This window comes from Schistocerca piceifrons, chromosome 1 (genome assembly GCF_021461385.2).
Source record: "Schistocerca piceifrons isolate TAMUIC-IGC-003096 chromosome 1, iqSchPice1.1, whole genome shotgun sequence".
In the NCBI taxonomy this organism is placed as follows: domain Eukaryota; kingdom Metazoa; phylum Arthropoda; class Insecta; order Orthoptera; family Acrididae; genus Schistocerca; species Schistocerca piceifrons.
Genome location: NC_060138.1, coordinates 801,144,473 through 801,161,405, shown reverse-complemented (window position 1 = coordinate 801,161,405; position 16,933 = coordinate 801,144,473). Strand labels below are relative to the sequence as shown.

The 16,933-nt window shown below is 48.1% G+C and overlaps 1 protein-coding gene across 1 annotated transcript in view; it reads right to left on the bottom strand.

The window, feature by feature from the left end:
• LOC124775228 (solute carrier family 22 member 7-like) overlaps positions 1-16,933 on the bottom strand; it is a 93,727-nt gene that overhangs the window by 59,706 nt on the left and 17,088 nt on the right. Inside the window, exons 3-4 of the mRNA XM_047250069.1 lie at positions 14,110-14,337; positions 7,417-7,574 (exon numbers count right to left, since the gene is read on the bottom strand). Of these exons, the coding sequence (XP_047106025.1) occupies positions 7,417-7,574; positions 14,110-14,337 (386 nt within the window). The remainder of the gene's footprint in view (positions 1-7,416; positions 7,575-14,109; positions 14,338-16,933) is intronic.

Below are 16,933 nucleotides of genomic sequence, written 5' to 3'. Positions count from 1 at the left end.
CAGCTCCAGCTAGGGCGGTGACCCGTCGGGCCACTGACCATGCCCAACTCTCCCCATCGCCTTCGCCATCACCGCCATCACCATCGCCATCGCCGTCGCCTTCACCGTCACCATCTCTGGTGCAGGGACCTGCCCCTTCCCACCACCTCCCTATAGCTGCCGTCCCTCATGTCATCACCCACACTTCTGCCGCCATTAAACGCCCTAGTGGCACCACCACCTCCTCCGCTCCCAAAAAGGCCCCACCCCATCCTCCTCCCCCCCCCCCCAGGATTCCATGTATATCTCCCCGCCTGGCCCTGCTCCCTCCGCCTCCTCCTCCTCCTCCTCCCCCCATCTTTATACAAATACCTCCTCTCCCGTCCCAATCCTTCCCTTCTCGAGGCCTGTAATCTCTCCCTCCTCCTCCGCCAACATATCCCTGGTGCCCCCATCTCCTTCCTCACTCCCAGACGGGATTCCGTTCTCATCTCCTCCTGCAGCCCCACCCTCCATACTGACATCCTCTCCACCTTCCCATCATCCGTTTTGGCCCCAACGCCTCCCTCACCCCTGCTCCTTCTCCATCTCCTACCCGCCAACCCCAACCCCCGCATCGCCCGTCGACCCTCACCACCGTGATCACTCGGCTTAGTCCGACGATCACGGAGGAGGAGGTGTTGGCGGAGCCCAAGACGCATCCCACACTGGAGTTGCAGGCGGTCCGCCGCATTTTTAACTCGGCCGGCCCCGCCCGCCTTATGCGGGTTTTCTCCGAGGGCGCCCCCTCCATTGACTGTCTCCTGAAGGAGGGTGCCCTCCTCTTCAACCAGCGCTATAAGGTCGACCCCTACCCTTCCCCTCCTTCATCCCTGCGCTGCCAGAGGTGTCTGCGCTATAACGCACACCCAACAGCCGAGTGCCGCGAGGCCCCTACTGCCCACACTGTAGGCAAGCACACTTCCTCTGGCAGTGCCCTAACCTTCAATCCCCTCTCTCTTGTAATACCTACAATCTCCCCCATCCCACCTACTCCCAAAATTGTAAGGCCCGACCCCCTCCGACCACTCCTGAACTCACCATCCCTGTCTGTCCTGTGGACGCCCCCACACCTCCTGGCAATTCCCTTTGTCCCCCCCCCCCCCGCTGAGGACATCATCAGGTTCCTCACCATTGTCCTACAAAACGTCCACCCTTTCCAGCGCACTCACACCCTCCAACAGGTCTCCCTCGCCGCCCATTCCGTCTTCCACCTAAAAATGTATGCAACCTACTCCCACAACCAGGCCCATTTCACCTTCTCCCATCTTGACACCCTCATCTAAATCCCTGTCATGGCGCATCAGCACCATATCCTGTTCAACAACATCCGTTCCCTTCCTGCCAACAAGAACCTCTTCATGCACACCCTTGCAACCCACCACGTGGATGCCTTCCTCCTCAATGAAACCTTCCTCCAACCCCAGCACACCGTCCACACTTCACCCTACCTTCTCCACCGCTCTGTTAATCCCCTCCCGATTGCGCGTGGCGGAGTTGCCATTGGCCACCACTGCCAGATCCCGGTTCGGCTCCAACCTCTCCTTCCCGACCCCACCGAACACCTGATCCTTAGTCTCTTCTTCCCCGGCCTTACCATCACCTGCGCCACCATCTATGTCCGCCCTAACACCCCTATTCATTTCGACTTCCTCTCCCACATTGATCATACCTTCTCCCACATGATCGCCGCCGACCTCAACATCCACAGTCGCTCCACCACCCAGTTAAGACGGTGGCATTGGTTCCTCTCCACCCTCCAAGGTGACCTCGCCCTCATTCCCCAGCACACCCGCCCCGAATCCAACTCCACTCCCGATGTCATCCTCTCCTCCCCAAACCTCCTTGGCCGCATAGCGGTGGATGTCCTGGACCCCATTGGTAGTGACCATCTCCCTGTCCTCACCATTTCAGATGGTCATCGCCCCCGCCCTGACCCTCGTGATGACCCTCCCCCGAAGTATGTCCATGATTATTCTCGTGCCAACTGGAATGCCTACTGGGATACCCTCTCCCCCAAGTCGAAGGCCACCCCTTCACCTACCACCACCCTGACGATGTTACCCATGCCACCTCCTTTCTCCAGCAGACCTTGTCTGAGGCTGTGGAGGCCCACGTCCCTAGTGTCGCCATCCACCCCCACCGTCCTACCTTACCCCCACAGGCTGTCCTCCTCCTCCATGAATCCCACCGTCTCTACCATGCCTTCATCCACATGCGTGACCCGGACACACTACGACGCCACCAGCAACTCCAGTGACACATCCGAAACTTGCTCACGGCTAAGAAACGCCGGGACTGGCGACAGACATGCACCCGTTTAAACGCTACCCTACCTATAAACTCGTCCAATTTCTGGTCAGCCTTCCGTCGCCTTACCGGTACTAAACCCTCCCCGTACTATCCTCTTCTCCATGATGATCACCCCTTTCCTGACCCCCTTAGTAAGGCCAATCACTTTGCCTCCTACCTTTCCGATGTCTTTTCCATCCCCAATGATCCCCAGTTCGATTACTCCCTCTTCCCGGATGTCCGCGATCGTACTGACACCTCTGTCCCACCCCTCGCGCCTGTTTTCCAGTACTTGGACAACATTGCACACGTGGAACTCAATGCCCCTATCACTACACAGGATCTCGTTGCTACACTCCGCACAAAACGCAACACTGCTCCTGGTCACGTATCACGTCACCTACCACCATCTTCGTGAAGCTCCTGTCTCTTTCCTCTCCACCCTGGCCAGGCTCTACAATGTAGTCCTGTCCACCGGCTACTACCCCGACCTGTGGAAAACCTCCCATATCCTGATGTTCCTTAAACCCAGTGAACTGCCATCCGCCATCTCCTCCTACCATCCCATCAGCCTGCCCTCGTTCTTCAGCAAGGTCCTGGAATCCATCCTCACCCGATGCATCCACCAGCATCTCCACCAGCACCGCCTCCTTCCCGTTACCCAATGTGGCTTTTGACAGTCCTGCTCTTCTGATGACCTTCTCCTCTACCTCACTCATCTCCTTTATCAACAGCTAAATTCCCGTTGCTCCACAATCTTCCTCTCCTTGGACCTCGAACGTGCCTATGACCGCGTATGGCATTCCGGTCTCCTCTTCAAGCTCCAAACCTTCGCCCTTCCCATTAACTACGTCGGTCTGATTGGGTCCTTTCCCTCCCACCATCCTTCCTACATCACCATCCATAACATGGATTCCTACACCATTTTTCCTTCCGCTGGTGTGCCCCAAGGCTCCGTCCTCTCCCCCCTTCTGTACATTTTGTATACAACGGACATGCCGCCGCCGTCACCCCCTGTCCACCTTCTCCAGTTTGCCGATGACACCGCCTTCCTTGCCCTCGCCTCCACCCTGCAGCATTCCCAACAACTTCTCCAATCCCATCTTGACCGGTTCACTGCTTGGTGCAACCAGTGGTTGCTCAAGGTCAATCCCTCCAAAACCCAGGCGATCATTGTAGGCAAAACCACCCCTTCCTTCCGCCTCCTTGAATTCTATCTCATCATCTATGGCCGTCCTATCGCTCTGACCCCCACCCTTAAGTACCTTGGTGTCACCCTCGACCATCGCCTCTCCTGGACCCCCTATCTCCGGACAATCCAAGCCATGGCACACTCCCGACTCCATCTCCTCAAGCTCCTTTCCGGCCGTACGTGGGGTCTGGACCCCTCCACCATCCTCCACACCTATAAATCCCTCATCCGCCCTATCCTCTGTTACGCCCATCCTGCCTGGATCTCTGCCCCCCCCCCTACCTTTTAAAAATACCTTCAGATCCTTGAACGCCATGCTCTCCGCCTCGCCTATTGCATCCGTCTCCCCTCCCCCACGCGGATCCTGTATGACCTCATTCCGTTTCCCCGCCTCCTCCTTTTCCTTGAACGGATACGGATCCTGTACACCTCCCGAAAACTCGATCCTCCTCACCCGCTTGTCTCCCCCATCCTCTCCCACCCCCACCTGCTGCCGCGCCTGTATTCCCACATCCCACCCGGTCTCCATCTCTTCACCCTCCTTACCCTCTCCCAAGGTGGCTTCCGCCAGCTGCCCCTCCCTGATGATGTCCTCCTCCCCTCCATATACCCCTCCTACCAACTTTGATGCTCCCTCCCTCTTCCTGTGTTTATTCCTTTGGGCACCCTCCCTCCCCCCTCCATTTCTCCCCACTACTCCCCCCGGGCTTCCCCTCCCCTGTCCCTCTACTCCTCCTCCCATCTCCTCAGCCATTGGCATCTTTGTTCTCCCCTCTCCACACCCCCCCCCCTCACCCTTCTACCCCTCTTGGCAGGTCCCCAGACTCGCACACACTACATGGACTTCCGCGCGCTGGAGATCATCGCCATCAGTGTCTCGTGTGTGCCGTCGTGTTTAGTGTTCAGTGTTCACCGTCGCACTCCATCGTTCACCTGTGCCATCGCCATCTTCAGTGTTTGTGTGTCGTGTCAACAGTTTGCAGTGTGGATTATCGTCGAGTGTGAACGGCTCCATGTTTGTCTTTATGTGTCTACTGCTTTATTGCCCACCGTTCTGTAACTTATGTGTATTCTCTCTGTTTTTTCTCATTGTGTATTCTACGGCTGAAGAGCAGCGTAGAATGCTGCTGACAGCCTGCCTGTTGTACAGGTTTTAAAATAACAATAAAGAAAAAAAATTAATCAGTATGTACTAACATGTCAGCTTAAGTACTTTTAAGACAAAATTAAGTGATTCTTTGTAAGTCATAGTTACTTAATTTTTCGAAGTTTATCAAAGTGCGTTGGTAATGAAGGACCAAGCAAGGCTCTGGAGTTATTAAGAAGGTACATGTGTATTTGGGTTGGGCAGGTTTCATGTCTTCAACCAGCCATCCTGATGTACGTTTTCTGTGCATTGCTTCAACCCCAATTTCACTAATATGATTTTAATCGTTACCGAATTCGGCTGTTCATCCTTCATGTTCAGAAACCATTTGCTCCTTAATACTTATGGTTTCTGGAGATGGTCACGTTTGACCAGATCCGTCACCGTTAAAGGTCTGCTCCTGTAGTTGTGTCTAGACGGAATACAAATTAACTTGGTTCAAATGGCTCTGAAACTATGGGACTTAACTTCAGAGGTCATCAGTCGCCTAGAACTTAGGACTACTTAAATCTAACTAACCTAAGGGCACCACACGCATCCATGCCCGAAGCAGGATTCGAACTTGCGACCATAGCGGCCGCGTGGTTCCAGATTGTAGCGCATAGAACCGCTCGGCCACTCTGGTCGACCAAATTAACATGTATCAGTCACTTTTCTCCATGGACAGGCTGTCGTTCCTCGGAAAAGGCCATGACCAACTTCCTGCCCTACGTTCGTACATCACGGGTATAGTCCGAACGGCGGAAGAAGAGTCCTTACCGTTAAAGTGGGTTTCAATGGGTTGCTACTCGCATCAATATAACCAATCACGTAACGGGATTTTGTGTACGTCTCCATGGGGACACCTCTGTGTTTCAGTAGATATCTAGACGATTACTGTTTTCAGTCACGCTTCGGTAGCGCCAGCAGCGTCTTGTGCATGGCAATTCAAAGCTGGCATTAGCGCTGCCAGCTGAAAGCACTCTTCTTTCGCGATTCAGAGCTCCATCTCTTTCGAGTATGATGTTAGTAGAACGTCGAGTCCTAGCTGTTCTTTCCATTTATAACAAAATAGGAGTTTTCAGGAAAGGTATGGGAAATTATTTCTTTAGGGCACTCGTACTGTACCATAACTAGCGCAGAAATTAGAAATTTGTGGTAAGGTCGGCTGCTGAGGGCATCGGTCCCTAACCGTACACGCTACTTAATCTAACTTAAACTACACTACTGGCCATTAAGATTGCAACACCACGAAGATGATGTGCTACAGACGCGAAATTTAACTGACAGGAAGAAGATGCTGTGATATGCAAATGATTAGCTTTTCAGAGCATTCACACAAGGTTGGTGCCGGTGGCGACACCTACAACGTGCTGACATGAGGAAAGTTTCCAACCGATTTCTCATACACAAACAGCAGTTGAACCGCATCGCCTGGTGAAACGTTGTTATGATGCCTTGTGTAAGGAGGAGAAATGCGTACCATCATGTTTCCGACTTTGATAAAGGTCGGATTGTAGCCTATCGCGATTGCGGTTTATCATAACACGACATTGCTGCTCGCGTTGGTCGAGATCCATCGACTGTTAGTAGAATATGGAATCGGTGGGTTCAGGAGGGTAATACGGAACGCCGCGCTGGATCCAAACGGCTTCGTATCACTAGCAGTCGAGATGACAGGCATCTTATGCGCATGGCTGTAACGGGTCGTGCAGCCACGTCTCGATCCCTGAGTCAACAGATGGGGACGTTTGCAAGACAACAACCATCTGCACGAACAGTTCGACGACGTTTGCAGCAGCATGGACTATCAGCTCGGAGACCGTGGCTGCTGTTACCCTTGACGCTGCATCACAGGCAGGAGCGCCTGCGATGGTGTACTCAACGACGAACCTGGGTGCACGAATGGCAAAACGTCATTTTTTCGGATGAATCCAGGTTCTGTTTACAGCATCATGATAGTCGCATCCGTGTTTGGCGACATCGCGGTGAACGCACATTTTAAGCATGTATTTATCATCGCCACACTGTCGTATCACCCGGCGTGATGGTTCGGGGTGCCATTGGTTACACGTCTCGGTCACCTCTTGTTCGCATTGATGGCACTTTGAACAGTGGACGTTACATTTCAAATGTGTTACGACCCGTGGCTCTACCCGTCATTCGAACCCTGCAAAACCCTACATTTCAGCAGGGTAATGTACGACCGCATGTTGTAGGTCCTGTACTGGCCTTTCTGGATACAGAAAATGTTCGACCGCTGCCCTGACCAGCACATTCTCCAGATCTTTCACCAAGTGAAAACGTATGGTCAATGGTGGCCAAGCAACTGGCTCGTCACAATACGCCAGTCACTACTCTTGATGAACTGTGGTATCGTGCTGAAGCTGCATGGGCAACTGTACCTGAACACGCTCTGTTTGACTCAATGCCCAGGCGTATCAAGGTCGTTATTACAGCCAGAGGTGGTTGTTCTGGGTACTGATTTCTCGGGATCTATGCATCCAAACTGCGTGAAAATGTAATCACATGTCAGTTCTAGTATAATATATTTGTCCAATGAATACCCATTTATCATCTGCATTTATTCTTGGTGTAACAGTTTTAATGGCCAGTAGTGTAACTTACGCTAAGGACAACACACACACACCCATGCCCGAGGGAGGACTCGAACCTCCTACGGGGCGAGCCTCGCGCAGCATGCAAGACGACCCAGACCACGCGGCTACCCCGCGCGGCTACTAGCACAGACTAACTAGCATAAGTTAAATAAAGGTGTTGTACGTACTGAACACGAGAGGTGCCTGGAAGGTGGCGGCATTGGTGGCGCTGGCGAGCAGAGTGACGGCGAAGAAGAGCGGGTAGATGGACGCCGTGCACGCCATCAGGCAGTGTGTCACAGCGGAAGACACCGCCGACAGGAAGAAGGTGGGCCGCCGGCCGTACCTGCGCCGCACAACACACACCTCCCTCAGCCGCAGCCGCTCACCGGCCTCACACAGGCGCTGCACATGTCTACCTTATATACTGGGTTAACACTAACTCTAACGATAAAATTTCGGAGGTTGTTCACAGATATTTTCTAAACATTTTCGTGTAAAAGATCTTTGGTCTCTTGTGGTTCGTTACAAAGCAGTAATGTAATTATGACTTGTTCTGTTTGTTACCCCGACAACTTTTGTCTCTCTCAATATATCTTCCCAAGAGTACAAAAGCCTGATTATGAAATCACTGAAGCGTGCAACACAAAACATAGAGTACTGTAACAATCCTCTGATGATAAACTGCTGCGACATCTTTGTCAGGAACAGCTGAGTACAGCGTCGTCGTAGCACTCTTCCTTTGCATCCATACATGCGATGCGAATCGACCAAATCTTCGTCAACAGATCTAGCCACACTACTGCGAATCACTGGTAACGTCCAACTCACATTCCGAATAAACAACAATTTTTGTTGCTGACAAGTCAGATATATGTACAGTATTTAACAATCATTTTCTGAGCATTGTTGGTGAATTAAATAAAAACTTGGTATCTACAGGAAATCATATAACTCCCTTGGAAAATGCCTTTCCAAGATAGATGTCTGAAAAATTCCTCTGTGATACTGACAAGGGGGAGATTGAGTCAATAACTAAATCACTGAAGACTGAGGACTCTCATGGATATGATGGAGTGCATAGCAGAATATTAAAGTACAGTGTTGCACATGTTAGCCCTATACTCCTATACTTAGTCATATTTGTAATTTTTACTTTAAGGATGGTCAGTTTCCTGAACGATTAAAGTACTCAGCAGTAAAGTCGCTTTATAAAAAGGGAGAAAGGGATAATGTAGACAATTTCAGGCCTGTTTCTATGCCATCAGTGTATTCTAAAATTATTGAAAAGGCTGTGTATGTAAGGATAATTGATCATTTTATATCACATAACTTGCTGTCAAATGCACAGTTTGGCCTTAGAAATCGTTTAACAACTGAAAATGCTATATTCTCTTTTCTCATTGAGGTTCTAGATGGATTAAACAAAAGGTTTTGAACGCTAGGCATATTTTTGGATTAAACTAAGGCGTTTGATTGTGTTGATCACAAAATATTGCTCCAGAAGTTAGACCATTACGGAATACGTGGAATAGCTCACAATTAGTTCACCTCTTATTTTAACAACAGACAGCAAAAGTGTTGAGAATGTGTGTAATGTGGGGTCTGAGGGGACGACAGTCAGATGTGGGGTGCCTCAGGGATCAGTGTTGGGGCCACTCCTGTACCTTATTTATATAAATGATACGCCCTCTAGTATAACAGATAATACTAAACTGTTTCTGTTTGCTGATGACACTAGCTTGGTAGTAAAGGATGTTATGTGCAACATTGGCTCTGTTTCAGATAGTGCAGTTCATGACAAGTTCATGGGTTGTAGAAAATAAACTAACGTTAAATCACAGTAAGACTCAGTTTTACAGTTGCTGACACACAATTCAACGAAACCTGACGTTTTAATTTCACAGAATGGGCATATGATTAGTGAAACTGTATATATATATATATATATATATATATATATATATATATATATATATATATATTCTTTACTGTCGTTTCTCGTTAACAATTTCAGTTTATTTCCAAGAATTAGCAGCTTTCACTCAGTTAATACTCGGCAGAAATCCAATCTGCATTTGGATTGAACTTCCTTAACCTTCGTGCAGAAAGGCGTGTGGTGTACTGCTGCACCCATTTTCAGTAGCTAGGACAAGAATTCTAAAATCTTAGTAGTAATCCATGCGCTTTCATATCGAAACTGAATGGTTGCCTCATGGGTCATTCCTTCTATTCTGTCGAGGAGTTCCTTGAAAAATTAAGTCGATTCTTATGTTATATTGTTGATTTTGTTTACTTAAACTTGACTTTTTTGGGGTTCATAAACATTTCATTTTATCTGTTATTACTTTTACGTTGTAATTTAATGTACTGACACGTTCCATGACTTTGCAGATTTGCTCTCAGTTTGGTCCTACGAAACTAGACGTGTAAATAAATAACAAACTGGCAACACTGAATGCAAGGTTGAGGGCGAACAGTAGAGCAAATAGCCAACTGAGGGTGAATGGAAGAGATTTTTTTCCAACAGAGTCGCAGTGAACATTCCATTGACGTTTCCTCTGTTGTGCAGATACTTTCAATAATAAGCAGATACATGTACGGATGGGAGTTGGTAGTCAAACGCAAACAACCCGAAACGGTTGCAAAAACAGACATAATGTCTGATGGGATAGCAGCAATCAGTGATTATACAATGTTACTTACAATCTGTCTTGATTGCAAAATTTTTATTCATACGACCGGTTTCGGTTCATCCAGAACCATTTGCAGATCTGATATTTCGGTTACAGGAGTAACCCGTCCAAATCCAACAACTTTCACATGCTGCCTCACATGTGATGAACCGAAACCGGTCATATGAATAAAAATTTTGCAATCGAGACGGATTATAAGTAACTCCGAAACGGGCCAACGCAGACTAAAGGTCTGCTTTCCCGAAATAGTCAGAAAATATCCCTGAGAAACCTCCGAAATTTCGTCAGTGGAGTTGGGGTTCACGTTGTACATACAGTGCCTCTATACAGCACATCATCGCACAACGCAGATTTCTTCCCAATACCGGCGTTTTTCTCTACCACTGAAATCACGTTACAACGAAAAAAACTTAATTGTACGGTTTCATGTATTTCGTATGGGAACAGCAGCCGCCATCACTGCTATTGGAGACTATCACCTGTACTCAAAACTCTTGTTTCGTGGTTGAAATTCACAGGATGATACAGTTTCCAATCATCTGTCTTTAATTTTGCTATTTGTACGTACAATACGTTATGAATTAAGATTTCAGCTTCAGAAATCCGTGTGATTGTCCATTCATGTCTTAATATGAAATTATTTAACCCTCTACTCAATAATGTGTTTTTTGTACAAACAGTGAAAATAGCGACAGATGGTTGTACTATGTCAAATATACATTACTGGCCATTAAAATTGCTACACCACGAAGATGACGTGCTACAGACGCGAAATTTAACCAACAGGAAGAAGAAGATGTGATATGGAAATGATTAGCTTTTCAGAGAATTCACACAAGGTTGGCGCCGGCGGCGTCCCTACAACGTGCTGACATGAGGAAAGTTTCCAACCGATTTCTCAAACACAAACAGCAGTTGACCGGCGTTGCTTTCCGACTTTGATAAAGGTTGGATTGTAGCCTATCGCGATTGCGGTTTATCGAATTGTAACATTGCTATTAGCGTTGGTCGAGATCCAATGACTGTTAGCAGAATATGGAATCTGTGGGTTCAGGAGGGTAATACGGAACGCCGTGCTGGATCCCAACGGCCTCGTATCACTAGCAGTCGAGATGACAGGCATTTTATCCGCATGGCCGTAACGAATCGGCATCTTATCCGCATGGCTGGAACGGATCGTGCGGCCACGTCTCGATCCCTGAGTCAACAGATGGGGACGTTTGCAAGACAACAACCATCTGCACGAACAGTTCGAAGGCGTTTGCAGCAACATGGATTATCAACTCGGAGACCATGGCTGCGGTTACCCTTGACGCTGCATCACAGACAGGAGCGGCTGCGATGGTGTACTCAATGACGAACCTGGGTGCACGAATGGCAAAACGTCATTTTTTCGGATGAATCCAGGTTCTATTAACAGCATCATGATGGTCGCATCCGTGTTTGGCGACATCGTGGTGAACGCACATTCGAAGCGTGTGTTCGTCATCGCCATACTGGCGTATCACTCGGCGTGATTGTATGGGGTGCCATTGGTTACACGTCTCGGTCACATCTTGTTCGCATTGATGTCACTTTGAACAGTGGACGTTACATTTGAGATGTGTTACGACGCGCAGCTCTACGCTTAATTCGATGCCTGCGAAACCCTACATTTCAGCAGGATAATGCACGGCCGCATGTTGTAGGTCCTGTACGGGCTTTTATGGATACAGAAAATGTTCCACTGCTGACCTGGCCAGCACATTCTCCAGGTCTCTCACCAATTGAAAACGTCTGGTCAATGGTAGCCGAGCAACTGGCTCGTCACAATACGTCAGTCACCACTCTTGATGAACTGTTGTATCGTGTTGAAGCTGCATGGACAGCTGTACCTGTACACTACATCCAAGCTCTGTTTGACTCAATGCCCAGGCGTATCAAAGCCGTTATTACGGCCAGAGGTGGTTGTTCTGGGTACTGATTTCTCGGGATCTATGCACCCAAATTGCGTGAAAATGTAATCACATGTCAGTTGTATAATATATTTGTCCAATGAATACCGGTTTATCATCTGCATTTATTCTTGGTGTAGCAATTTTAATGGCCAGTAGTGTAATCAGAAAAAATCCCTGAGAAACCTCCGAAATTTCGTCAGTGGGGTTCGGATGCACGTTGTACGTACAGTGCCTCTATACAGCACATCATCGCACAACGCAGATTTCTTCCCAATACCGGCGTTTTTCTCTACCACTGAAATCACGTTACAATGAGAAAAACTTAATTGTACGGTTTCATGTATTTCGTTTGGGAACAGCAGCCGCCATCACTGCTATTGGAGACTATCACCTGCACTCTAAACTCTTGTTTCGTGGTTGAAATTCACAGGATAATATAGTTTCCAATCAGTTGTCTTTAATTTTGCTATTTGTACCTACAATACGTTATGAATTAAGTTTTTTCTTCAGAAATCCGTGTGATTGTCCATTCATGTCTTAATATGGAATTATTTAACCCTCTACTCGATAATGTGTTTTTTGTACAAACAGTGAAAATAGCGACAGATGATTGTACACTACTGGCCATTAAAATTGCTACACCAAGAAGAAATGCAAATGATAAACCAGTATTCATTGGACAAATATATTATACTACAACTGACATACGATTACATTTTCACGCAGTTTGGTTGCATAGATCCTGAGAAATCAGTACCTAGAACAACCACCACTGGCCGTAATAACGGCCTTGATACGCCTGGGCATTGTGTCAAACAGAGCTTGGATGGCGTGTACAGGTACAGCTGCCCACGCAGCTTCAACACGATACCACAGTTCATCAAGAGTAGTGATTGGCGTATTGTGACGAGGCAGTTGCTCGACCACCATTGACCAGACGTTTTCAATTGGTGAGAGATCTGGTGAATGTGCTGGCCAGGGCAGCGGTCGAACATTTTCTGAATCCAGAAAGGTCCGTACAGGACCTGCAACGTGCGGTCATGCATTAGGGTTTCGCAGGAATCGAATGAAGGGTAGAGCCACGGGTCGTAACACATTTGAAATGTAACGTCCACTGTTCAATGTGCCGTCAATGCGAACAAGAGGTGACCGAGACGTGTAACCAATGGCACCCCGAACCATCACGCCGGGTGATACGCCAGTATGGCGATGATAAATACATGCTTAAAATGTGCGTTCACCGCGATGTCGCCAAACACGGATGCGACTATCATGATACTGTAAACAGAACCTGGATTCATCCGAATAAATGACGTTTTGCCATCCGTGCACCCAGGTTCGTCATTGAGTACACCATCGCAGGCGCTCCTGTCTGTGATGCAGCGTCAAAGGTAACCGCAGCCATGGTCTCCGAGCTGATAGTCCATGCTGCTGCAAACGTCGTCGAACTGTTCGTGCAGATGGTTGTTGTCTTGCAAACGTCCCCATCTGTTGACTCAGGGATCGAGACATGGCTGCACGATCCGTTACAGCCATGCGGATAAGATGCCTGTCATTTCGACTGCTAGTGATACGAGGCCATTGGGATCCAGCACGGCGTTCCGTATTACCCTCCTGAACCCACAGAGTCCATATTCTGCTAACAGTCATTGGATGTCGACCAATGCGAGCAGCAATGTCGCGATACGATAAACCGCAATCGCGATAGGCTACAATCCGGCCTTTATCATAGTCGGAAACGTGATGGTACGCATTTCTCCTCCTTACACGAGGCATCACAACAACGTTCCACCAGGCAACGCCGGTCTACTGCTGTTTGTGTATGAAAAATCGGTTGGAAACTTTCCTCATGTCAGCACGTTGTAGGTGTCGCCACCGGCGCCAACCTGGTGTGAACGCTCTGAAAAGCTAATCATTTGCATATTACAGCATAATCTTCCTGTCGGTTAAATTTCCCGTGTGTAGCACGTCATCTTCGTGGTGTAGCAATTTTAATGGCCAATAGTGTAGTATGTCAAATATAATATTAATAATTTCGACAGAACTCCCCTTCTTCCCTTTTTTTATTTTTATCTGTGTTGTGAAACAAATTTTGGTGTTCAGACGTAACTTCTCTGATTACTTCATTAAAGTTCTTTCATTGGCTAAAGCGGTCTTCAGCTAACAATACTTGAGAAACTTAACACGCTAAAGCTTCGAACAACAATATGATTAATGGAGAAACAAACTGACAGTAAATCTGACTTACAGGTCGCCCATGCGAGCGAAGGCGAAGGTGCCAACCACCTCTCCCAGCTGGCCGAAGGAAAGCACGTTGACGGCGCGCAGCCGGCGGTCGCACACCCAGTCCTCCTGCGATGGAGCCGTGCGCGAGAACCACGTGCGGTCGTAGTCCCAGCCCTGCTGGCAGGCCACAGGCTCCCCGCCGCTCGAGTTGAACATGAGGCACTGCTCGAACGAGCCGTTGTCCGCCCTCCTGCACAGTCGTCACCAGTCCGCATCACTTCTGCTTGTGTTGGCGGTGAGATACGTCATCAAGCGATTTTTGGACGGCTAATTGATGATGATATTTTACATTTACACTGAAGCGCCACAGAAACTGGTATAGGCATGCGTATTCAAATACACAGATATGTAAACAGGTAAAATACGGCTCTGCGGTCGGCAACGCCTATTTAGGGCAACTAGTGTCTAGCGCAATGGCAGGTTACGGGATTTAACTGAGTTTGAACGTGGTGTTATTGTCGGCGCACGAGCGGTGGGACACAGTTTCTCCGAGGTAGCGATGAGGCGGGGATTTTTCCGTACGACCATTTCACGAGTGCACTGTGAATATCAGAAATCCGGTAAAACATCAAATCTCCGACATCGCTGCGGCTGGAAAAAGATCCCGTAAAAACGGAACCAACGACGACGGAAGAGAATCGTTCAAAGTGACAAAACTGCAACGCTTCGGCAAACTGCTGCAGATTTCAATGCTGGCCCCATCAACAAGTGACAGCGTGCGAACCGTTCAACGGAACATCACCGACGTGAGGTTTCCGAGCCAAAGGCACTCTTGTGTACCGTTGATGACTGCAGGACACAAAGCTTTATGCCTCGCTTGGGCTCGTCAACACCGATATCGTACTGTTGATGACTGTAAACATGTTGCCTGGTCGGACGAGTCTCGTTTCGAATTGTATCGAGCGGACGGATGTGTGGGGGATGGACACAGCCTCATCAATCCATAGATCATGCATGTCAGCAGGGGACTGTTCAAGCTGATGGAGGCTCTGTAATTGTATGGGGTGTGTGCAGTTGGAGTGATATTTGACCCCTGATACGTCTAGATACGGCTCTGACAGATGACACGCACGTAAGCATCCTGTTTGATCACCTGCATCCATTCCTGTCCATTGTGCATTCCGGCAGGCAGATACTCCACACGTCCAGAATTGCTACAGAGGGCTTCAGGAACACTCTTCTGAGTTTAAACACTTTTGCTGGCCACCAAACTCCTCAGATATGAACATTATTGAGCATATCTGGGATGCCTTGCAACGTGCTGTTTAGAAGAGATCTCCACTTCATCTTACTCTTACGGATTTATGGATAGCTTTGCAGGATTTATGGTGTCCGTTCTCCCCAGCATTAGACATTAGTCGAGTCCATGGCATGTCGTGTTGCCGCACTTCTGCGTGCTCGAGGGGCCTTACACTTTATTAGGCAGGTGTACCAGTTTCTTTGGCTCTAAATTGTATAATTTGAAATACATACTATGTAGTAGTAAATAGTAGCTTACTACATATTAGCCGACCAGACAAAAAAATAATTACCACCAAGTAAGCCGCCTGTAGATGTGACCATCAAGAACACTCTGTGTTTCATAGAATAAATACTCTTAATATTCTGTCTTTATTTCTTATGGTCCTATATATCTCAGAGTTGCTCGCCCCTTGCTCGATGTATCTTCTCTTTCATCTGGACCTTCCATCGTCTTGATCGCCTTGCCTGCAGTCTCTTACCTTCGAGCCGGCCGCATTGGCCGAGCGGTTCTAGGCGCTACAGTCTGGAGCCGCGCGACCGCTACGGTCGCAGGTTCGAATCCTGCCTCGGGCATGGATGTGTGTGATGTCCTTAGGTTAGTTAGGTTTAAGTAGTTCTAAGCTCTAGGGGACTGATGACCACAGCAGTTAAGTCCCATAGCACTCAGAGCCATTTTTTTCTTACCTTCGATATTGCCTTGGATGATCATCTTTCCCATGTTATCTCTGTCATCGAACTATGTGACCAAAGAACTGCACGATTTGCTGGATACAAATACTGGACAACCTCTTCTCCGCCATCAATTCTTCAGCAATTGATTTGGTTGGTCCGTTTGCTCAGGCACAATATTGTCAGCAAGCTCAGATACGTCCGCGTCTCAAAAGCATCAGTTCTTTTCCGCGGATCAGCAACATAAACGAAAACTGTAAACACCAGAGATTTCAGCATTCTCAATTTGGTATGTGATGATTAGGACTCCCTCTTTCCAAATCACTGTCAGCTTCGATGCAGCATCCCTACCCAGAAAAATTCTGTGTCATATTTGCTGTGTAGAACAACCATCTTTCTGAACCATGAGTGCACATAGACAAAGTGATCAACTTCTTCATACTCTGTCAGTACGCTGGTAGCTGGTAGTGACTCTGTCTGTTATCATGATCGTGATCTTTTACCCATTAATTGACAATCCGGGTTTCTCACTTTCTCTCTTAGCTACACCCCCTAGTCCTTTCATTTCCGCTTGTGATTCTGTAAACAATGTGCCGTCGTCAGCAAATTTTAAATAACTGGTTCTTCGTCTTCCAATTCGGATCCCACCAGTCCAGACACGAAGAAGAAGAGACTCCACAAGCTTCACCAGGTATTCCGCACCAAATTCAAACTGTTCATTCATGATTAGACCACAAAGAGCTACCAAACTACTACAATGTTGACTGCTATTTTCCACCTGCACTTCCAAACAATCCCAGGTACTTCCTGCGGGATTACGACTGGGTGATTTAGTTGTGTAATCGAGATGTGATAGGGTGCCTGAGTGTTGTTCA